Source organism: Pleurodeles waltl, chromosome 6, assembly GCF_031143425.1.
Source record: "Pleurodeles waltl isolate 20211129_DDA chromosome 6, aPleWal1.hap1.20221129, whole genome shotgun sequence".
NCBI classification, from domain to species: Eukaryota; Metazoa; Chordata; class Amphibia; order Caudata; family Salamandridae; genus Pleurodeles; species Pleurodeles waltl.
Genome location: NC_090445.1, coordinates 106614463 through 106639441, shown reverse-complemented (window position 1 = coordinate 106639441; position 24979 = coordinate 106614463). Strand labels below are relative to the sequence as shown.

Below are 24979 nucleotides of genomic sequence, written 5' to 3'. Positions count from 1 at the left end.
GCACCCCCAAACCCCATCCAGTCATTACCTAGTGGACAAAACCACAACTGTCGATAAGCTCTCCATCAAACTGCTAAGAAGCTAAGTAATTGGCAAACTATATAACTATTTAGCATGTGGCAGACTTGGTGCTGGATCGATCTCACCCGCCATTGCTCAATTCCAAAGTTCTGCTGGTGGGACAGACGTCCAGGGAGTGGAAGGAGTGCTGGTGACTTTTGGATACCTGGAGGGTTGCTTATCCCCGCAACAGGGATTATTTGTTTTTTCCGTCCTTCATGAGTTGCTTGTCCATCTTGACACATTCCTGTGAACTCCTGATGCACGTGTCCATTACGAACAGGGAGTATCTGTCCAGATCGGTCTCCAATCACAATCCCCGTGTGTTGCCATGGAATGGGTTCCCACACCCACATCTATTCCCACCTGGAGAGTGAAAGTGGAGTTGCTGGATGACCAGGTCTTCTAGCAGGCTACTGAGGAAGGGATTAGGTACTATTTTGCAGAGAATGAACACACTGCCTCCTCCCGGCTAGTGGTATGGGATGCCTTTCAGAGAGTGATCAAGGGTCAGTGCTTGGGGGGGACGGTGGGGACGTGCAAGTTACTGGTGCAGGATGTTGAGGCGCAGAAGCAGGCCCCTAGGGATGTTGAGTGGCAGTCCCTGCTGGATTCCAAAGAGTGACTTTGCTTTGATTATCAGGAATAAAGGCCAGGGTGCATGCAGAGCGGGATAAACTGATACATTGTTAGCTTGGCTGGTTAGTTCCTCGAAGACAGAGTCTCTCATACTGGACCTTGAAGTGGGGTCCAGGGTTAGGGTGTGTAAACAGAGAGACATTAATGAGCAGTTTCAACTGTATTGTACAGAGCTGTATGACAGGAAATGTTGACTTTTCTTGTTGCTTTGCAGATGCCCTTCTGGACGGTGGAGGAGGAAGAGGCCCTGGGTTCTGATGTCACCGTGCAGGAAATAAGGGCATAAAGGGGGTGGCCAAGGGGAAGGTCCCAGGTTTCGATGGGTTGCCTGTGGAATCTTATGCAGTGTATGCTGACCAACTGGCACTCAAGCTGGTAGAGATGTACTGGGTGGCTAGGGAGTGTGGATTCTTGCCACAGGCCACGATGAAGCTGTTGGTGGTACCACTGCTTAAGCCTAGACACCCTCATCAGATGTGAAGGCGTACTGCCTGCTGTTGATGCTGAATGTCGACTATAAAGTCGGGTACTAGCGACCTGTTTGATGCCTAATATGACTGCTCTGACCCACAGAGACCAGGCTGGCTTTAGTCCTGGCCATAATACAGCCCACCGTCAATATTTGTAGAGTGATGCACGTGCTGCAGGATGGGGCCTGTCCTGAGGTTGATGGGGTAGTTTTGGCAGTGGACATTGTGAAGGCTTTTAATAGCCTGGATTGGACATACCTGTATGAGATGTTGGGGTGATGAATCTGGAGAGAGGTTAAGTGGCTTGGATGGACTATTGTACTTGGCTCCCAAGGAGTGAGTTAAAATGGGGGGTGTTATCATTGATATCTACACTGTGGGTAGGGGGACCAGGCAGGGGGGCCCGCTATTGGCACTGCTATTTGCACTGGCGGCAGAGCTCCTTGCTTGTAGGGTGCATGTTGGGATTGATATTGAAGGTATGTTGTGTCATGGGTTGTAGCATCATATTGCATTATACATGGACGTTGTTTTGCTCTTCTTAAATGATGCACGGATGGATATGGTGAAGGCGATTCACTTGTTAGGCGGCTTTGGGGATGTTTCGGGCATCTATATTATTTGGCAGAAGACCAGCCTGTTTCCTGTTCAGGTGGGAGTGGCCCGGTCCCAGCTTACGGTAGAATTGCAATGAGAGCCCAAGTTGCCGAAATATCGGAGGGTCCGCATATATCATGAGCACCAGGATATTCTGGAGGGTAATACTGGTGGCTGCCTTGAGGGCGGTGGTGGAGTGTTGAAAAACTCTGTGGCCGGGAGTGTGGCGGTTGTTAAGTTAGTGGCCCTGTCATGACTGTTATACTATTTTGTATCTCTGCCGGTGATTGTCCCTAGGAGCAAATTCTGGGAAATTGACATCTTGTTCACTGGGCTGATCTGGAATAGGGGCTGGTGCAGGGAGGCATTGGTTGAGCTTCAGCAACCAATGACAGAGGGTGGGTCGGCAGCCCTGGATTTTGAAGCATATTAGTGGGTGGCCCAGATGCAGGGAGTTGCTATGTGGCTGCATGCTAGGCAGAGTGGAGATGGCCTTGGGGATACCATTGTCCCGACATACCAGGAGCTGTCTCAGTTGTTGTTGGCCTCTAGGTGGTTGAGGTCCTGGCTCTGGGACCTGTTGTCAGTGGCCCGACACTGATGGATCTGGTGGTTGCAGGAGACTAGAGCCCAGGCACCTTACTAGCATCAATCAATCAAGGCTCAAGGCGCTGGGGGAGGGGGGTGGGAGGGGAGATTACTGTTCGAAAAGCCAGGTTTTAAGTTTAAGGTTTTAAGGCTCTTCCTGAAGAGTAGGAGGTCCTGGGTTTTGCGGAGGGAGTTCCAGGCTTTGGGGGCCAGATAGGAGAGACATGTGCCTCCAGTGGTGGTGTGTTTGATGCGAGGAACTGTGGCGAAAGAGAGGTCGGCGGAGCGGAGGTGGCGTGTGGGAGTGTGGAAGGTCACTCTTTCGTTAAGGTAGGTTGGGCTGGTGTTGTGGAGGGATTTGTGTGCGTGGATGAGGATCTTAAAGGTGATCCTTTTGTCTATGGGGAGCCAGTGGAGGGATTTGAGGTGTGGTGAGATGTGTTCATGGCGGGGGAGGTCGAGGATGAGGCATGCTGCTGAGTTCTGGATACGCTGTAGTTTGCGTTTGAGTTTGAGTGTGGTGCCGGCGTAGAGGGCGTTACCGTAGTCTAGCCTGCTGCCGATGAGTGTGTGGGTGACTGTCTTTCTGGTCTCTGTGGGGATCCATTTGAATGTTTTTTTCAGTGTGCGGAGTGTGTTAAAACATGAGGAGGTGAGGGCGTTGATTTGTTGGGCCATTGAGAGGGAGGGGTCCAGGATGATGCCGAGGTTGCGTGCGTTGTTTGCGGGGGTGGGTGCGGGGCCTAACGTGGTGGGCCACCATGAGAGGTCCCAAGTGTTTTTGCGTGGGCCAAAAATGATTATCTCGGTTTTGTTGGAGTTGAGTTTAAGGTGGTTGGCTGTCATCCAGGCAGCGGTGTCAAGGAGTGCAGAGTGTAGTTTGGTTTTGGCGGTGGTGGGGTTGCAGGTGAGGGAGAAGATGAGTCGTGTGATTGGCAGTAATATCCAGCATTCACCAGTGGCGTTCTTACTGGGGTTATTCCCTCATCGGCAATGAATATTGACACCTCTAGAATCATAGATTTGGCTTTGATATTAGCGGAATGCATGATTACTCTTAGGTGGAAGTCATCCGTGGGGCCGTGGGTTGATCAATGGAAGCATGATCTCATTACGTGGGCTGGTTATGAAAGCACTGTCCTGTTTGGTGAGGCCAAGAGAGGGTGGGGCCCCACAGAGGAGATAGCGAGAGCTTTAGAGGGGTTATTGAATGAGGATTGTGGGGAGGGGGTGGGATGGGGGGGACTTGGGGTTAGAGGCTGGCTGGTCCCCTTAAGGGCCTGTGGCATTCTGACTGCAGGGGTGGAGGGCTGGTTCCTTTCGTGGTTTGGGCCCTGGTTCTGGAATTACTGGTTTACAGTAGTGGGCACTGATATGTGGGTATCACTTCCCTGTCCTAGTGATCTCCTATGTGTAGTCCGTGGTAGGCTTGCCTGCAGCCTACCATACGACCGTTTGATATTGTTGCATAGTCATTGTTTAGCAACATTAGGTTTGGGGGGGCGACTGGCAGGTTGGTGGTTTTTTTGTGGGGGGGAGTGGTGAGTAGGTATAATGTCCTGACTGTCTGGAGTAACTAGTGTGGCACTGACAGCAAATGTGTGCCACAGCCCGCCTTAGTCCCGCCACTCATTTTGTCCAAAGCGCAGTTTCCCCCTGCTGGACTACCAGAGTGTCCAAAGACAGCTTTCCCTCCTTGATGAGCTCTGTGCTGTGAAGTACAGAAGGTTCAAAACCGGTAGCTGCAATTGCCCCCTGAGCAAGAGATTTTTTTGAGATATCTGCAAATGCACATCAAATAGTGCAAGAGGCCTACAAGTCCCAATCACCAGTGAAATCCGTTTTGACTATGACCAGTGCTTCCCAATAAATCAGTCCACAAAAAAAATCCTTATCCTAACTAACTATTTTCAGGGAAAGCCAAAACACTTTCGAAACATTTGAGCTTCAGCCAGCTTGTTCAAAGATAAGGGTAAGTGAACATGTGCTCATACCATGAACAGACTATCGATACCAGTATCCAGGGACATTTCAGATTATTCAAATGCAACTGACTGGCTTTGAGTTGTGGTCCATTTGTCCCTCTGGCAGACCTAACCACTAACCACAAGCCAAGTAAGAATCTGGGGTACCGGTAGGCATTATGAACAGCCTACTCCAAGGTGTGCCAAATACCAATTACCACCAAAACTTTGCTTTGCCTCCGGTTAGCTGACTTGTCTTAACTGGTGGGCACAAACGCATTTTTGGTTATTAGATCTGCTGATCTGCCTTGAATTTGTAGAAGACTAGAATCGTTTAGCACTGAAAGGTACTGTTACTTGGCTGTGTTGTACTGTAATGTGCATTGACGTTTTGGTGTAATAGCTCAACAACCATATGGTTTGAAGCATCGGTGTTTCACCAAAGCATTACATTTTAATTGTTACTTTCCTTTTGAGTGTTGACATTCAATTGTTTAATAAATACACTTTGCCTGCCATTCCTTTTCAATAAATATGATTGCCTATGAATTATATTGTATCAGAGACCAATCCAAACAAGGCCTGTTCTTAATTCACTATTTTACTGCTCGGCCACAGCTACTGCCAGTGTCAGGAAAGCTATGCTAGGCAGTCTCTGCAAACATATGTCAGCAACCGTAGCCTTGATACAGGGACACCATCCCCAATACCTGAGACATTCCCTCTATAATGAGAACTCGTTCCACCAGCCAGAGCCTTCACTTAGGAAACACTGTGTAGGGAGACCAGAGCACAAACACAGAAGTGGGACTACAATTTTGCATCCACTGATGGACACAACATGACGTAATCGACAGCACTCACAAACAGAAAACACAGACAATGTGGCACTAAGGGAAAATAAATGCAACTTTTACATGCAGTGCTATCTATGTTAACTAAATTGCTTTGGGCTAGGGAATGCTCTCTAATATTGCACTGGAACATATGAAAGCTTGCCTCACTCTGTGTGTTAAATCACCCCCCTCCGAAAACTGGAACATGTGCTAAATGTAATCAAACTTTCCGGGACAGAGGTTGGAAATCGGAGGCTGTAGAAGTAATTCAGAAACACTCCCTCACACTAACACTGCTGTCTTAAAAACATAAAGCCTTCAACCAGCACGATCCTTAAATCGACGAAAAACTGCAGTGAAATCTTCCTCAGTCGGTTTATTCTGTGACATTTATGTATATTGTTTAGTCCCCAGAGAGACTAGAAACAACCCGTGGTCCAAGTGTTGGCCATGTTGGAAGGTGGGACTTCCTGCAGGGCGTGGCACATACAAGAGGACGGAGCAGCAGCGCTCCCTTCACATGACAACTAAACTAAGTGTACAAGGTCTCACTCACTCCTCGCCACATAAAACCACGCCGGTACCCTATGCCACTAAACTCAGTCGATAACTATTAGAAAGATTTTCCCCTACCAGCACTGTGCATTATTACCAAGTAATACACTCCCACGCAGTGCGGATGCATCAGATGTTTCCTTGTGTGCAGCTTAGTGACGAGCACTCATCACTTCCACATCCGAACTGACACAATATGCCACGTTCCCTGAAGCGACTATATTTGTGGCTTGGTTTACGGCTCGATCTTCCCGCTGCTGCTACAGACCAAGGACTGGCAACCAACTTTTTATATCCGCCATTTTATTTATACCGGAATTCAGGCCTGGGGAAGACCGACCACGTTAACAAGGAGATAACGACCAAAGTTACAGAACAATGGCTCTTCTCGACAGTAAACTGGCACCTATATAACCAAGCCCCAAGGCTGCATGCAAAATGAAATTAGGTAATAAAAGTGCTATAAACACACACACACGCAAGCCAGAGAAGCAAAAGGTATGCAGATTTAAAAAAAGATACACTAATGCAAACACACAAATAAAGACACAAATGGAAATTTCAGGGAGATAGAACAGACACCAGCACACATAGCTACATAGACAATATACAGAAACAACAGATATGGAAGACAGAGATAGACACTTTACTACAAACGATATGCTGACAGATTTAGAGGAGAAACTAATAAAGACACCCATAGACACAGTCACATAGAGAGATGCAGACTGACTGATACTGAAAACAGACAGGAAAACAGACTCACAAAGGTGCAAATACAAACACAAGGAACAGGACCCTGCAGACAGTACATATAAACCAAGATACAGAAAGACAGTGGTACAACTGTAATAACCTGAGAGGACAGTGGAACTACTGATCATTAGCCTACATACCCTGACTCGGAAATAAGGGTCATTCCTGGCATGCCAAAAACTGATACTATGGGAAAACTGAAACAATGGGAGACAATGACCTACAGAGGTACAAAGCAGGACAAATATAGGGGACTTTGAGATGGTTATATTTCATCCATACAGTCCCAGTGACGAGCAGTACATTAAAGAGATGCACAGGCTCCCCTGACACACTCTTGGGATAGTTCAAACATATACCAACCTAAACCTGTACCGAGGCTAACATCCCACAATCAGCAGATGCAAGCATAAAGAAGACGAATGCCAAAGGAAAGGTCAGACACTGCCACCCTCCACCTCTCCCCCTTTACAGGCCCTAGACAGACAGAAACCCACACTCACCTCTTCAGACTCCCCTAGGCCATAGAGGTACATGACTGCCTGGGCTGTGCGCGTGCTGCCCACCCGGGTTTTGACTCCTTCAAACTGTGCCCTGAAATATCCCACAGTACAGATCAGCAGACCTTTGTGTGGTCAAGGTGCGGGTACGCGTACTGCCACACCACTATGTGTTCAAGAGGCAGGGATGGTGGCACTTCCACGCCAGCCTGTGTTCAATCTGAGGGTTTGGGCGCTTGTGCAGTGCAGTGCAGTGCACTCACACTGGTGAAGTAAGAGGTCCCAGTGGCCCTATTGCTTGCAACAGTTAACCTGGCACCCTGTAAACACGGCCAGGCACACGGGGGAGACGCAGGAAGCTGCCCCTTGGGTCTTAGAGTGAGACAGAACGAATGTGGCGCCCACTTCGTATCTCGGAGAGGTAGCAAGACCTTCTAGTGCTCCTGAAGCTTTGTGTGGCTGCCTGGGCCTTTCAACGAGTACTGGCACACAGGTGAGGGGCAGCGAAATGTCCCAATGCCCCAGTAAATAGTGCATGGGTGACCCGGAGCCAACAATCGAAGACTGTACACACAAACACACAACTGCGCAATGTCCCAGTGGTCAGAATGATGGAAGACCTTGTCCTCGGGGCTTGATAGCTCCAGTCAGCGATACGTCTCAAGGGCCCAAATGATAACAGGACATGCTTCGGGGCCCTCAAGAAGAGACTTGCCTCAAAGGTGAAGGCGACATCCCTGGGCTCCTATAACCCTCGGTAACGATGGCACTCTAAGCTTGGCACACCCCACTCGGGCAGTGACGTGCTCCAGGGGTCACAGTTCAGCAAAGATGATGTGAGACCCCTTACGCGAGGAAGAGCGCACACATAAGCAGACGTGAAGCTTCACAGGGCCCTAGGGCTCGGCACGGATGGTGAACGCTTCATTCGACGAGGCTGAGGGGAACTTGGCAATATCCAGGGGTCATGGGCTTGGTTCGGATGAGGCAGCGCCCTCACTGCGGACCTCGCCACATAAATGAGGGCGCAGAGAGGTTCCCAAGGCGCGGTACACTTGTAGTGAGGCCTAACTAACAAAGCTCGGCGCACGGGTGATGGTTAGTGACACATTCCGGGGAGCGGGGATCTTTGGAAAGGTAATCTGGGGGGGTTTGCGGAGAGGCTGGACCACAGGTGGGTATATTCCAGGGACACAGTTGAGTTCACGGCCTCACGACGGGGCCGGGCAGCCCGGCTGGAAGTGATGCTGGCGGTGCCTACGCAGTGTGGCCTGGTCCGGATGCCTCTGGAGCCAGCGGGGCTTTAGTGCTCACTGGAAGAGGAATACCAAGGCTGGCTGGAAATAGCCGGGAAGGGATGACTCTCCGAGGCCTCTGATTGGCAGAGCCGCTCTGCGCGAGCCATAAATATGTGCAGCTCCATGGCAGGTGCTCGGAGGCATCGCTGACGCCGCCAGACTCCTTGTGTCTGTCGCCCTCTTTCATCTGTCCCTCTTACGACTCTTTTCAATCTCATACCTCTCTCCCCTCTGCAATCAAACGTGCTCCAGGTAGCAGTGCCCCGTTCTCCCTCTCTTCACCCCATCTCTTCCGTCCTCTCTTCATCCCTCAACTGTCAATCAAAACCTTAAATGTCGCAGCGACTCTCTCTTCCCCTCCCACTTCCAGTCTGACTTTCGTTCGACTGTCTCTCGACACTTGCACCAGTGCCTCTCTCTCTCCCTTCTATCCTGTCCTATCTTCGGCTGCCCAGCCCCGCCCAACACACTCACTGTGGCAGTGCCCTCTCTATTCCCCATCTGTCTAGCCCTAGACTGTCCCACTGTCTCTCACTCTTGGTGTAGCAATGTCCCTCTCTTCCCTCTCCCTTCTATCCTCTGTCCACGCCTCGACTGTCCCCCTGACCCTCAAAAACCTTACATGAGCTGTGGCCATCTCTGGCCCCTCTCCTCTCTTCCCTGTCCATCCCTTGACTGTCCCACTGCCTCTCGCGCTTTATGCAGCAAGCAGTGTCCCCTCTCTACCCCTCTCCCTCGTATCCTCCTCCTTTCCTCGACTGCCCCTGCCCCTCAACACACTGTAGCAGTCTCCCTCAGTGCCGTAACAAAAGCCCCCGCAGCTTCCGCGGTGCGTTGGGTGGCGAGCTCCAGGTGGCCCCCTCAGCACAGTACACTCTACAGGGGCGGCAAGCCACTGACTGGGTCCGGGGCTCCCCTCAAGGTTCGTTACGCAACTGGTCTCCCTCTCTCCCTGTCACACACTCCTTCTCAATATAAAACTTTAGATTTCCCCGACCTCTTCTCTGTCACGTTCACCTTTTGTTACTCTACCCTTCTTGCTCTTTTTCAACCTCTCGAGTATTTGTCTCCCTCTACTTTCACCCTCCCTCTCCTTCCGATACCCTTGCCTATCCTCGCGTCTCCCCCTCCCCTTCACTCCGGCTCCTTCGTCTCCCCCCCCGACACGTCCAGTGCCTTTGTAGCTGCACAGCTCTGAGCTCATCCTAAGACTTCCTCTGCCGGGCACCGCTGGAAGGGCTGGCGGAGGAAGTTCTTACAGGGAGAAATGCACCCGACACGGGTGGGTGCAGGGGTCTGGGGCAACAGAGGAGGGCTGGAGCCAGCATGGGTGAGGTGGTGGCAGGATCGGTGGTAGAGAGTGGGTGTTTAGAGATTGGAGGGGTACCTGGTAAGGAAATGGAGGGAGAGCGTGCGAAAGTCACATATAGTGGGGGGAAGGTTCTAGATAGGGTGGGTAGCTCCAGAGAGGTGGTCTTCAAACGTTTAATGCCGCCCCTACCTCAGTGGAAAAAAAAAATCACGGCCCCCCCCCCCCCCCTCCAACTTTTTCACAATTATTCAGTTAAATCGATAATGTTTAAATATGTCTAGAGCTATTCAAACATTGCAGGTAAGTTCTGGTACTGTTTAAAAGTGCAATAAAAAACATGATGCCAAACATACTATTCTGGCCAGGCAAGCCTTACTAACATGTAAAAGCATCCACAGTGTGATTATTAGGAGTGTGGTCGGGAGTTTTAAAGAGTATTTTCAGTCCCTTCCCTTTAACACATACCCCCAGCTTGGATATAAATGACAAAACATGCTAGTGATGGCCCATTATAGAGCGGTTTATTGCTGCTCATTTTTCCAGCTTAAAACAACGCCCTGTTATCAGCATAATGCTTCTTTTAGCCAGAGCCTGGCACCCCCTGGACCCACTTGAGGTCCCCCCCATTGGGAAGACCCCTGCTCTATAGGATGTGGGTGGGTGGGGATATAAGTGATTGATGGTGAGGGATCATAATGGCTGTGTGGGAGAGCTACAGAGGTGTGCATAAGAAATCCGAGGGTACTTGCTATGTACAGTGTTTGTTGGGGGGATCATTTGAGCATGGACGCGTGTTAGGGATGCAGCGGGGTGGGTGAGAGAGATCTAAATTGGATGAATGTGAACAGGAAGATTCTGCTCAAGCCAGAAAGTGATCAGACGTGGAGGGTGATCAAGAATAGCGAGTGTAGTTGAAGGAGGACGATGGAATGGCTTGTAGCCTTGAAAGCAGAGGAGGGGATCTAAAAAGGTAAAGGGGTGAGTTATGTAGGCCTCACCTACTAATTGCAGGTAGAGGGTGGGGTTTAGAGCAAACCAGAACTCAAGGACAGACAGAACTCTCCCTGACACAGTAGCCTTCGGTTTAATTAGACTAGCAGCCTTCCAAGATTGAAGGGTTACCAGGAAGTCACTTTGTTTCTATTTTCCATGCAACAAGATGGCGTCTGCAGCAGACCTGACCCTCACAGAATCGCTATCTTTTTAAATCTCAGTAAGATTGCCACCATAAGATACTATTCAACAAACTGCCCAAATCTTACCCAATATAGCTGACTACGTAAGATGGCGGCCTAATGGTCCTCACCCAAGATGGTCACGTATTTTCAACAAGATGGATTTTGCTTTGTTCTCACTCAAAGCATCCACCCCTTCTACTCAATCAAAATGGTTGCCAACCTTCTCTAAGAAGGAACTCAGGTGGCTCTTTATTAGACATCTTCAAGTATAGAGAAATAGGAAAAAACAAGTTGTTCTTTTCACAGCAAGATCACTGCCAATCCTATAAAGAAATCTGTGGTCTGTAAAGTTTAGGCCTCCCTACCTGCAGCAGTGAAGACCTGCCCTGGCTGTCCAGACAGCAGAGTAAGTTGAGTAACGTCTGCATGCTTGACACTCGGAAAAGAAGTAGCTTATGCAGAGTCAAGCTGTGATTGGAGCAGAGACCAGAGTAGACATTAAGTTTCAATTTGAACTGAACATACTTCAGTCTACTGAACTTTTATTGACAACTTCACATAAATGATAATAAACACAATTCATAAAAATATCAGATCAAAGGTCAACAGTATTCTTTATTAAGATATGAGCTACAGGTGCTCATGCCCAGTGGCAGCTGCCACTGAACGGGGGTGGCGGGATTGAGGGGGGAATTAAAAAAGAACGGGTGGCAAGCCACTGACTGGGTCCAGGGGGGTCCCCTCAAGGTTCATTACACAACTGGTCTACCTCTCTCCCTATCACACACTCCATCTCAATATAAACTTTAGATTTCCCCTACCTCTTTTCTCTGTCACATTCACCTTTTGTTACTCTACGCTTCTGCTCTTTTTCGACCTCTCGAGTATTTGTCTCCCTCTAACTATCCTCACAAAATATTTCCACCCTCCCTCTCCTTCCGATACCCGTGCCTATCTTTGCATCTCTCCCCTCCACCTCCCCTTCATTCTGGTGCCACCGTGTGACACACAATAGTGACTCCTCTCACACGGTCTCCCAGTGAGGAGCAATATCATAAGTGGCAGGGAAAACGAGCTGAAAAGCCCTGTAAACAGTGTTTTTCAGCCTGTTTTCGGAGACTTTTTACTGCCAGGATCCACTAATGGGTGTGAAAACACCCCACGACATCTACAGCAGCCTCAGCAAACTTTTGTTTTTGTGTTTTTTTTTTTGAGGAGGCGATTTAGGGCCGGGGTGGGAGCAAAAGTGCCTCTTAGGTGCTTCTCGACACAAGGCCATGCCCCCCCAAAGACCCCACCCCCTCCTCACACTTTGAGGTTTTTGGTGAAGTTGGAAGGTCTGCAATCAGAGTCTTGTTGGCTCCGCCATTTTCATATGATGAGCTGCAGGGGGTTAGGCTTGGAATAAAGATCTCCAATACATTTACCTGTGTTTTGAGTGCTTACTCACTTGTTGGCACCACACTTTATTTACAGTGCAAAAATTCTAACAGTTTGCTTCTACACCGCTGATGTCTAGTGGCAAGACGTTCTGAAAGGCAAGCTTGAGTGAGGGTAGTCATCAAGAAATGCACAGTCAACAAATACAGGTCTCTGTTTTGCATGTCAAGAGAAGGCTCTGTAAAGCATTGAGGACTACTTGACTTGAATATGTGGAAGCAAACATCAAGAAGCCTTAACATAAACTGAGAGATGATTGCCTGTGTTAGGGATAAGGCCTTTGAATAAGCTGATAATTCAAAAACGAACTAGCTACATATGAGAGGGTTTGGTTCACCCAGGGACAGGAATGAGTCTCATCTTAAGGCCCCAGGCAAAGGAGGAACTTGATCCTTCTATTTTTGTCCAAGATCCTGGTCCAAGAGTTAGCACCCTTCTTTATTCATTTAAATTTTTCTCTGCATCCTACACCCTGCTCCTGTATTTGCTCCTTGTTGAAGTCACAAAACCATTTAAACTCTTTGCATCATGCATAAACTCATTTTCACTAGGAGACCTATCTACTGTGCAAACATTCACCTGCTCTTCTACGTGAAAAAAATACCCTCAAAAATCCCACATCACAAACTCACAGGGACAAGAAAGTAAGCCTTCTCCACCACTGTTCAGAGCACAAGAGGTTGGACGTCTACAATTCTGGATGTTTATCGAAACAAAGAAGGGACCATACGCTTCGTTCAATGGCTCTCTTTCGTGGTAGAGTAGAATATTTTAAATCACTCTGTAAGAAAACCCACCACCCTCAAAATCCAAAGAAAATGTGATCTCCCTGACTATAAACAAATGATGACAATCAATATCTCTTTGAATTTCTAGGGGCCAGCTTCTGCTCCAGCCACTGAACTGATACTACCACCAATTTGAGAGTCCTGATGTAATGAACCAATAATGGAAACACTTCTCTGGTTTAATGCAATACATATGATGCCTTCCACATGGATGATGAAGGGCATGAATTATGGGGCGTGTCATACTCCTCTCTCCTCTAGTTCACATCCTTACAAGGCAACTCTTAATAGCAACTTGAGTTGGGCACATCCTTCAGGTGACTCGTCATTGACTGTCCCTTCGGATCTACTTTTATATACCTAGCTATCCAGCTACCAAACAGATTATCTGTGGTGGGAAGAGTGTTTCACAGGAATTCTACATTCTATTAAAATACCCCTCACTTCAATAAAAAAATAACACTGTCTCGTTCTTTTTCCAGAAGTGACCAGCACATTTTGAACAATATTCCACAACGTAATAATTTCCCTACTAATACTAACTATTAATAAAGCACATGTTCATCTCAGAAATATTCAATATCATTATCGGAGGACAGTTTGTCACCAGCATATTAATTCCCTTCCCTTTTCCTGCATTATATAATCCCTCCCGCTGAATATATGGATCTCATAGAGTTCAAGGTGACCTACTCTCTGTTGCCCATCATGGACCTGATGTAATGTATCTTTCTGAATGCATTTTTCAAGTAAATAAAATATATCTCTGCTCCATCCCACTGCCAAGCATACAGACAAAATCAATCTCCCAGACCGCTAGCAAGCGGACAACGTACAGATCTACTGACACATTAACAACAAGTCCACCTTTAAAGCATGCAAGGGCAGCAACACAAACTAAAACTCCAGCTACTCTCGTTCCACCACACATCCTAGAACACCATCATTGCACGCGCCAAGCTGAAAAGTCTGGGGGGGGGGGGGTCACCCTGGACTTGTCATTATACTGCATAAACATATTTGAAAAGTGATACACTGTAGCACATTCGTACACTACATATAGTGATTCCTGAGATGCTGCAGTCCTTGTTAGACAAGGCAGTGATCACCCAAGCTATGATGACCATGCAACTGCCTCTATCCCAGACTGCTGAGCTACCAAACGTCCCAGTTCCAAGCGGAAGGAAACTTAACCCTGGGATCTGCTTAGTGTAATGCAACAACGGAATGTCCGAGTTAAATGTAAACACCCCTGCTTCATCCATAAATCAATACTTCTGCCCATCCAAGCCCTCCTCTGTCCCTGAGCCGTTCCATATAATTCTAGGACCCAGGATGCTCTGCCTCAATGTTATCCACTGCACAGAACATGCTGTAGCTCAAGAGAAGATTGGCTTTCTAGCTCATGTTCTCACCCCTGTGCTATCCTTTGTTACCAGAATCGGGGTGATGTAACTACAGGTGAAGTGGATCCTAGGACCACAGCGTTGGCATCAAGAAGTACAGGTCCAGCATGAGGGGGCATTTTAGGGATTGGGTCCTATCATCTTATTCCTGGAAGCGGCAATTGATACAACCCTTAGAAAAGTACCTACATGGTAACTCCTAAACCCAGGCCAAAACATCTGGAAACAAACACTATGCACAATGATTTTCTTTGTGGATCTATATAAGTACCTTGCACTTGTTTCTTACTGTGTTGCACTACAACAAAACTGTGCAGATTCAGACATACAACACAGTGATAATGCAGGCAAATCTGGGCAGAGTGTGTCAGGTCCAGTACTCCTGGCAAAAGGCAATCTCTAGCCAACTCCTGGCAAAATGTTACCAGCAAAAGATGCTCTCAGCAGATGTTTCACCCAGCGGCAGCTGCCACGAATGTCAAAATGGGAGGGGTTGCAGGGGGTGAGGGGTGTGGCGGAGGGACACAGAGCGACAGGTTTGAGGGAAACAATAAAACAAAAAAACAAAAAAGACCTCACCTTTCCCGCCCTTCCCACCGACTCCTGCCGCCTCGCTCCTCTGCTCCTGATACGCCAGCATAGGCTCCCTAGCAATCCTGCCGCTGGTTTCATGTTAAACATAGCATGAAAGCAGCGCCAGGATTGGTCTGAGTGGCTCCAACTGCTGCTCAGACACAGCCCTGGGGTATGTATAGTTTCACCAGCCCGGCTGTTCAACACAGCCGGGCTGGAGACACCTAAGTGTGCATGAGTGTTTCGCAGCCTGAAACGGCCGCCAAACACACATGCGCACTTAGGTGCACTCTGTCCTCCTTACTCCTCCCACCTCCTGTGACCCAGCGCCACCCCTTCCCCCTAAGGAACAAAGAAGCCGCAATGTGGGATATACCCTCAGCAGAAGGAGCACACTCTGCAACATGCCATAATGAAGATCCAATCCAACAGATGGGAGATGACCGAAGCAGAAGTTTAGAGCACATATCTGAATGGGGCATAGTAAACACAGAAGGAATGAGCAAAAGTCTCTCACCAGGACCTTTTGGAATATCACCGTATGAGCATGACAAGCATTGACAATAGGAGAGGCATGCTGTCTCTCTGGTGAAAACATGAACAGAAAGAAACATTGAGGAGATGCTTTCTGTAGACATTATAAGGACCTTCCTAAACAGGACACATATCTAGAGAACACAATGAGTGGGATATAACCAATACCAAACGAAGAAGTAATGAACTGCAGAAAATCTTATCAGATGCTTATTGGGCAACCATGGACAAAGGGCCGAATAACCATGAGTTCTCCATTGATAGAGATCTAGAATAGATCTTTTCACTATACTAGAAAATCAAAACAGTGAAGGTTTCACACCCCATTTCCAACAGACAACAATCAGCAAGTGAAGCATCTAGAATCTTGTACAAAGCATCTCCGCCGTTGAACTTCAAGGCAGTTTGCAGACTCTGGATAATTAAGGCAGCCATGTCTTCATAAACTCCAGTTATCACTGTCTCTGAATTCAGTCACTCAGATACTCTCTCCAATGCCAATCAGACTCTTGGAAGTGCTATCAATCTCCTTAAAATCCTGCAGCAACACCCATCTAATTTCATGTGGCAGATCAGGAGTAATAATTCTAAGGTAACTCCAGTTTTATAACTTCACAGAAAAATTATTTTGTCACAGATGTAGTAAATGCTTCTCACAAAAAAATAGTCACTATTTAGCGACAGTACTGGACTTTACAAAGCGACCTATGTGCTAACAGGTAAATTCATAAAATTCGGAATCAGAGTGGGTCATAATCTGGCCTACCTCATGAATATGGATGCAGTAGGTTGTAAATTGTGTTACTTTGCTTAGTGACCATCACAGGGAGAGTAGGTCTCTGCAATAATTTTTTTAACATTCACAAAACAGAAGAGGTCCCAAGGAGACCCCTTTCCTTTTGTGAATGGCTTACCACCCTAACTCAAGTATCTGTAATTGATTGTTTTGTGACCAGATTTTGGTCGCAAAACAATGATATATCACACACCAATTCAGTGTTTGGATGAGACATCTCCTTCCAAATGCCAAATCGGTATCCATTTGTAATGGGATTTGTACATTTAAAAACTATTTTTGAGCTGGTTAACTCTGATTTGAAGTATCTGCAACTGCAAAAATGGATAGTCCATTTGGCCCTTATTTCTTTGCTGCACTACTTCTCTACTCGTGACAGTATCACTGGTCCCGCTAACAGAACAAGTGATCTCTGAATGTGTTGGGAGGTTGGCTGGGAACCGTCGGACTCCCTCTGGCAGGTCACCAAGGAGAAGTATCCGGAGCTTGTGTCTAGTATGAAGCCTTCATTTTGCTGAGCCTGGATCTACTGGACCAGAAAGAGGGTCACGTGATGCAGGCTTACAAGAACGTGTGGCAGGATATCAAGAGAGATCTCTTGTGTTCTGGTGTTGTGAGGAAGCTGGCACAATCACACTGAGCTATGGGAGGATGAGAATGTGCCAGGGTGAGGAGCATCCGGACCATTGTGGATCACTTGTGTTAGTAAGAGATTAGGCTACACATTGTTTATACCTCAGTCGAACTGGCCGGCTTCCTACCCAGCAAATATTAAATGAGCAGCCTGGTCTTAGTTTACAGGTTGGCAAATTTGGTAATACAAAAAGAAGATTGCAGAAGAGTCTGCGGCTGATAAAGGATTTCAAACAGTTGTCTAGTGTTAAGATGGTACAGCACTATGATCAGAATATGGTGAGAATCTATGGAATAATGTCTTCCTATTACCCAGAAATCACACATCTTCTGCATTCTCCAAAATCTACCAGTCTCAGTCTTTCTGGAGACAAAATGTTACAAATGTATCAAGTGAGCTACTATATGTCTGTGTTTTCTCAGTTTCTAAATGGCTCTCGGTATGTAAGTGAGGGCTGCTCAGAGGGTTTGTATCCTGCCTGCTAACAATATGCTAAATCCAAAAGCCTCCAATTAAAATTAAATGAGACTGACTACCCACAGAAGATGGATGGCAAAAGAAACCAGTACCTAAATCAATTTCCAATGTCCAGCTAGTGGTGGCACCTGGATCTGATGGTCAGAGAACAGGATGAGATGGACAGTTCAGAAGGGACCAGCTTCAGCCGTCGCTAGTCTCAATGCTCCATCTATGAAGGGGAGGCAGACCTTTGGCCCAGATAGGGGTTCAGCAGCCAGTGAGACCCACTGAAGTCCTACAGTTTAGGGGGCCACATCTTGCAAAAGATAATTACATTTGGTTCCCTTTCAATATGGCAGTAAGCTTGTGACTTGGAGCACTCACTGGACCCAGAGGTTGCCAGCAGCAACTGGCGAACTGGAACTTTTGGTCCAGGTTCTAACACACATTTAAACTGCAATATTTCAGCAACAGTGTGTTGTTGTAGACCGATAGGTGAAATGTTAGCCATAGGCAAATAGATTTCGCACACCCTCTCCCTTGACTAGGGTGAAACTACATACAAACTCAGTACTATAAAACAAATGGTAAGGTACAGTTACAGACTGTTCCCACATAAAGTATCTCAGACTTGTGGAAGAGGCAGACTGGGATTGTAAACCGTATCAGTCGGAAGGCTTAATTCTATCGGGAGCATCTCAAACCCCTTGTAACCAGAGCCAGACTGAAAACCACAATCACCTCTGATAAAATGTGCAAACAAGCCCTGTGGCACAGGAGGCCAAGACTAGAACGAGGCTTGTTTGCAAAGCCGGGTCATAGCAGCCCATTCTGCTCTGAAAGAAGCTCTGCTGCAGTCCATATGAGAAATGCCACAGTCACAGAATAGCCATCCTGGCGTTGCTTGCATTCCATAGGCCTTGCTCGCTGCTGGCAATCTTGGCAGCCTGAAGTCTCTGATTGGTGGTGACTCTGGGGTGGTGTTGGTGTAAGTAGGCTAGTTTGGTTCACTCGGGATGTCACCGTAAAAGCTGGTCTGGTCATATCCAGCAGGGGCCTGGGTACTACTTTAACAATAATATGCTTCCTGTCACATGCTCACCACCCTGTGAAATGACCACTGTGCCTTTTCTGGCTCTGACAATTGAGACATCTAAAACTTGTAGCAGACTCTGAAGAAGTCCCTGTCTCCTACTTGAAAACCTAAATGCTAGGTTTGCATCTTGTGACTCAACCTGCCATTGTGACCCAAGAGGAAATGTTTGCGTATAGTCTACGGCTCCATGGCAGATGTACCGTTAATGATGGTTTTTACAGGGTGACCAGTCAGAGCCACTGCTCCACATTGGTCAATGTACATAGTGTGGATCTGTAGTCTGTCGGATACTGGTACACCGCTAACCCCTTGTCTTTCCCTTGTTCTCCTGCCATGCATAGAGTCTTTGGGAGTCCTCACCATCATTTCAATCTTTATATTGGCTTGGGGCTAGCATAAGGTGAAAATCTCTGCAGTTTAGCACCTGCTTTTCCAAGTTCCATTGGAATTTCTGTCCTCTGAAAGGGCCTCATTGTCAATGTGAGACTCTTGCGGGATTCAATGGGTGGTTATATTTTTTCCTATTTTTGGACAACACAACAGTAACTGATTATGTGGGTGCAAACTTAATAACGAGGTAGCAAGACTGCATCAACCAGTACCAGGAGATGGCAGAAATCTGAGGTGTTTCTGAAATCAGAGATCTGTTTTCACATCTTTCCTCTAAGTTGATATCAGATGACTGAACTCAAGCACAAGTAGCTTTCTACATAAGGCAGCTGGGCACTTTCTACCGTGCCAGGCCATCTGTACTAGGGAACACACTAATTCCCATATTTTTGCTTTGGTTTTGACTATGTCCTAATGGCCAGTGTGGGAGGTTGGACTACTCGAACATTGACAGCTGCTGGTATCACTATACAAATGCCACTGAGGATCAGTTGCTGTCTGTCAACTCAATGATTTAGTGGTATACCTTTATTAATGCCATGAGCCTCTCTTCCAGATTCGACGTTTGGTGTTAGTTGCCTTCAGATAGGCTTTCCATATGATTTCCTGGTGTGCTGGTGTGCACCGCTACGACCTGCCACATACCAGCTACTGTCTCTTCAGTCATCTCATGAATGGGAACTGCTTTGGGTAAAGCTGCTTATATATGTGCTTAGCAATGTTCTTCTGTATTTCCCACTTCTCTATGTTTTTAGGGTGGTGCCATGATTGGATCTCGGAAGAGATAGCCCACTGCTTTATTGGGGCTATGATGACTGACTGTCAACTGGTATGCCCAGTACTAAATTTGTAAATAAAGAGGTTCCGGTGCCCAAAGTCGTCCTCTTAAATCCGCGGCTGCTGCAATTAAATGTGTGAACACGAAGTACTGAGGCGCCGTAATCCTGAAGCCACCTCGGGCCTCTTCAATCCATATAAAGCCACTCCTTGCCCCTTCAGCTCACTCTTACAGCTTTCTACTTTCTTCCCTTGTGACGCTTTTTCGTTTTTCCTTCCTCCGTCTTCCCCATTTGTGTCTTTTGCTCGCAGCAAATGCTTGAGGCAGAAGAATAAGCCCCGGCCCTCAAAAATAAGTGCCGGTGCTCAGCACCGGAAACAACAAGCACAAATTAAACTCTGGGTATGCCTCAAGTTTGGAGACTCCTGTTCGATATTCTCCGAAGTGGGTGAAATGTAGAGCCAATAAATAGGGGCACTAATGCTTTGTGGTCAATGACGATTTAGGATAGGTGTATGTATGAGTAGAAATGCGTGTGATTCAGAGGCATTCAACTTGGGAGCATCCCTGCTCCATTAAGGCAGTCGGCCTTACAGGACCGATGAGGTTGTTTGGAGTAAAAACCGCCTGACAGAGTCCTGTTTATGTTCTGAATGCTTCGTCTTGTCCCATCCCCACATGGCATGTTTCTGAGCATGCTTCCTCAAGAGGGGCATGTTAGGGAGGAGCCGGCCTCAGTTCGTGACCACCTTTCAGCAGTTGCACGTGTGAGCTCTGGGGAGATGGAGCTAACTAAAAGCCTTTCACCTTGTGTGTGTCCACTGGGAGAATGTGGCTGAACTCGACTCTTTCTCACTGATGGCTAAGGACACGTTCCTGGGTTGGATTAAGAATCGCTCTTGCTTTCAGGCGGTAATTGTGTTGCTAACTGGGGGTGGCAATTACGAAGATGTCATCATTGACATTTAATATACCTGGCAGACAGGCATGACATTTTCATATGGCAATCTGTGACTGCTGCGGCTGACAAAGATCAGCCATAATATCGCGACCCCACATGCCTTACAAAGGTTGTGGATCTCCAGCTGGCGAGGTCGATCTCCAAGGATCCTTGTTCAGTTATTCCTTCTTTTTCTGGCATTATTACTCTGCCACCTGTCCACTCATGTGGATCTGTGGAGCAGAATGGCTGATTGTACAGTAAGGGGTTGCAGCTTCCTCCCTGCAGGAGGTCTGGTCTTTCAATAGTTTGTTTATGTTAATTTAAGATGATTTCCATTCTGTTAGCGCAAAACCCATCGACTCCAGCTCCATTCAGCGGTCGCACAACTCAGCAGCGACCCATTTCCTTTTCGGTAATGAACACTTCTGCGACCTCCTTGAAACCCCTGCGGCAGAAATGGAGGAGGCACCCCAGTCGTGTCTTCTGCTCGCCGTCTAGTCTGTATTTCCTAACTTAATCGTCGTCGAGAATCCAGTCTGCCTCCTACATTTGTTGGGCAACCAAAGCCCTGTAAGTAGGCTGTGTACAGTGCCATAGAAGAGCAGAAGCAGCGTGCACAGGTGAGCTAGTGGCGTAACAAAGGCCCCCGCATGGGGCGAGGTCCAGCCCCACCCCCTCCCCACTCCCACCCCAACCAAGCAAGGTACACTGTGCACGGGCAGTAGGCATCTGACTTGGTCCAGTGGTGGTGGTGGTGGGGGGGGGGGGGGCTTCCTCCAGGCATCCCAATTCTCGTTACGCTACTGAGATGAGTGTAGGATCGGGTGCATGACCCACCCCCCTCACCCCCCAACCCCACCAGCAACGTCTTCTGTGTGGTAAATGCTCTACGTGCCTCGTTACTAACTACCCGGAGAATTATCCCAATAAGGGGTTCTGCTTCGGCAACTACACGTGAACCCGGACAGGGACTGCAAGGAAACGTGCAGCCAGACTTCCGTCCAGACCACCTGAGCCACAGCAAAAGCAGACGATACTCCCTGGACTGCTCTCCCCTGTCTCTCTCCCCCTAACACGCCCCCATCCTCCCCCCGATTGCAGCATCCGACCTGCTGCCATTTCCTACGGAGATAAAAGGCAGACTTAAAGGGCAGGTTACTAGGCCCACAAACGAGACTGACGTGCGTAAATAAATCCGATATTCTGGTGTCCACGTTATTCCCCATTATAGGGTCAATAGACTCTAGTGTAACGGCCTTTCAGACTTCACACTTCCCCTACCCCCTTTAGGGCATCCTACACACCACCGCATCAGGCTCATTCAGGGTCTGAAGAAATGTGATCACACCACCCCCCTCTCCGGTGGCTCTCAACACACTCACAGGCAGAACACCGCCAGGCTGGTTGCAAAACAGAGGAAAATATGGGAAGAAACATGGAAAAGGCAGCCTCCTTCTATGCTCCATGTCTGGAGAAAAAGTGTACCTATTATAACGGCCACAACTCTACACCAGTTGAAGCAAGAGCCCAGGACACCCCCCTTTAAAGAACACTACATCTCAACATGCTGTGAATCTGGGCAAATCATTTAGGCCCTCATTTCAACATTGGCGGGCGGCAAGTGCCGTCTGCCAAGTTAAATCCGCCGCGCGGCCGCCAATGCAGCCGCACTCCCGCGGTGGCTATTTGGAGATCCCCGCTGGGCTGGCGGGCGGAAACCTAGTTTCCGCCCGCCAGCCCAGCGGGAATCTCGGCTGCAACACGGGAACCGGCTCTAAATGGAGCCGGCGGTGTTGCGGCGGTGCGACGGGTACAGTTGCACCCATCGCGCTTTACAGCTCCATGGGGCCCCCAGGGGCCCCGCGACTCCCCTTTCCGCCAGCCTTTTCATGGCAGTTCATACCGCCATGAAAAGGCTGGCGGGAGGGGGACACGTAATCCCCTGGGCAGCGATGAAAGCAGCGCTGCCCTGGGGGATTACAACCGCTGGCGGTGCTTCTGAAGAAACAGCCCTGGCGGTCTTTGACCGCCAGAGTTGTAATGAGGGCCTTAATCTCCTCGTGCCTAAACAAACATGACCTTGTGTAAGTAATCTGATGCTTGTGTAAAGCGCTCCATAGCCGCTGGGCTAAGTTCGCGCTGTATGAAACTGCAAAAAAGAAGGGATAATACCCAGTGCTTGAAATGGAAAAATAGAAGTACAGGTACTCTGCATCAAAGTACCTGCTTATTTCCGAGAAGTGGCAGTACTCTTCAATTAAAAGGATTACGTTTTTCTTGAGAAGTGCAGGTACTCTCTCTCAAAATAAAAAAGTGCAGGTACTCCGTACCGGACAGTAACGGCCCATTTAAAGCACTGATAATACCTAATGAGGACTGCTGCATGAGGACGCCAGTGGTTTCGCCTACTCTCTTGGGAGGAGATGTAGTAAACTAATGACACAGCGCCCTCTCGTGGCAGTTTGAGTAAAGGATGTTGACATTTAAAAGCAGGTGTTGGGCCAGTACAGTAGTAAACCGAATTTGCTCATCATCTGTTGCTGTTTATGGGTTCCTCGCTACAGACGGCGCACCTACTGTCAGTGAATCTGCTTACCTTACCGGTGAAAGGCACACTTCTGCCGCAGGTGTGTGCATTCCTAAAGTGTCTTCCTTGAGAATATATGTTAATATGGGTAGGTATAGAAAAGCAACCTCTTGCTGAGAAAAGAAGAGGCGCTGTTCGGGCTCTCAGTCACCAAAGAAACACATATATTGACTCCAAGGCGTGCCTCTCAATGATCGCGGGAAGAAATAGATGTTATGGGTAGTGTTTCCGGCCTCACAACTATGGACGCGAACATCAGAATCAGGAACAAAAGTGTCGTCAGCTGATTAGAGAAATATGTGCAATTATTGTGAAAGTTGCCGCTCGTTGGTCATAAAAACAGGTCTACTACCAGTAAGAGAGGCGCAGAGCACAGAAATAGAAACACTGACAGCAAGAACGACACCCAATGAACACAAAAAGATCCCGACAGGAGGCAGCAAAGGAGAAACCTCCCTCTGACTACAGAAGCTAACAACGAGGGTAAGAGTGAAACCTTCCACTGGCCACAGAAAGAAACACTGAGACTAAGAGTGACACCTTCCAAGCTAGTCTGGCTGATGAAGGGTTGTACCCTGAAACTGGTCCCAGGATGCTTGTTTCGGGTCCAGGGAGGACCTGGCCTGGCAGTGCGGGCTGGGCTGTTCACACGGGGAGCAGGGTCATGACTGATTTGCATATGGCTGGGTCCAAACTGGAGTGGAATTGTGAGCAAAAGAACAATGGATTTAACCCAGATCTGTGACTGGGGGTGAGTGTTTGAAAAGATTCAGCACTCCTTTCATCATCCTTTTTGTGTTGCACAGAAACAGATATACTGCCAGCAAGAAAGGTGCTGCACAAAGCATACCTACTCTAAAAGCAGGAGCAAGACTATATACTGACCTTAGAAATAAATACTCTGATAGCAAAAGTATCTATTCCACAGACTACAGAACCAAATACTGACATCTAGAGCAGCAAAACCTCCCACTGACCATAGGAAGATAGTAATAGGCCCAAAGTTGTGCACTCCCTGAAAAAATTGGTTGCAGAGACCACTGCACAGCTCTGAAGAAAGCCAAGGCATCAGAGAACACCGCTCACTGCAGTTGCCAGGTGGTTCTCATGTAAGTCACAGAACCTGGTAAGGCCAGCGATTGCCACTGGAGAAAGGTTTATAAAAATGATGCTACGGCACTCATGACCACAACAATCTACGGTGAGCCACATCCCAGGCCAACTCGCTTGTCGTGCATCCATGGATAGAGCATTATCCAGTATGTTTGTGATATGGAACCACACGCCTCCAACTCTAATAAACATAGGTACTTAAACTCTGCATCTCACTTATGTATCCTGGCAACTCTCGCCTCCAGTTTGGCAAAAATTATTCTTGCCCCTTCAGAAGCCATCTTTATTTTTGCAGCCATTTTTCTTTGAAGAAGGAAAAAAGGAGCAAAGATAAATACTATAATTAGTGGTGAGTTCTCTGAGGAACAGAGGATAATTTAGACTGCAAGATCTATCATTATAAAGATACACCTTTCTAATACAGGTTGGAGGCTAACCACTTCCAGGGCATACAGAGAACATTCAATAGTGTTGCACCTTTCTTAGGGGAAAAAAAAACATCCATTTGCTCATGTTTTACTATTTTGGAGACAAGAACAGGTAGTAAATAAATAATTTCTGTAAAATTGTTTGGATTCTTGTGTAACATAGCATTTGTCCCTATGTCTGCTCTAACAATAAACATACATTTATGTTTCAGAAGGGAAATTTACCAGATTTCACTACTTTCCCCAATATTTTTAACATCC

General features: G+C 47.7%; 1 protein-coding gene across 5 annotated transcripts in view; it reads right to left on the bottom strand.

The window, feature by feature from the left end:
• CACNB1 (calcium voltage-gated channel auxiliary subunit beta 1) overlaps window positions 1-24979 on the bottom strand; it is a 335868-nt gene that overhangs the window by 175335 nt on the left and 135554 nt on the right. The window contains exon 1 of one of the 5 annotated variants that reach the window (XM_069237467.1): window positions 6969-8297. The exons of the other annotated variants lie outside the window; for them this stretch is intronic. Within the exon in view, the coding sequence (XP_069093568.1) occupies window positions 6969-7001 (33 nt within the window). The 5' untranslated portion in view covers window positions 7002-8297. Of the gene's footprint in view, window positions 1-6968; window positions 8298-24979 lie in introns of those variants that run through there. 5 annotated transcript variants of the gene reach the window in all.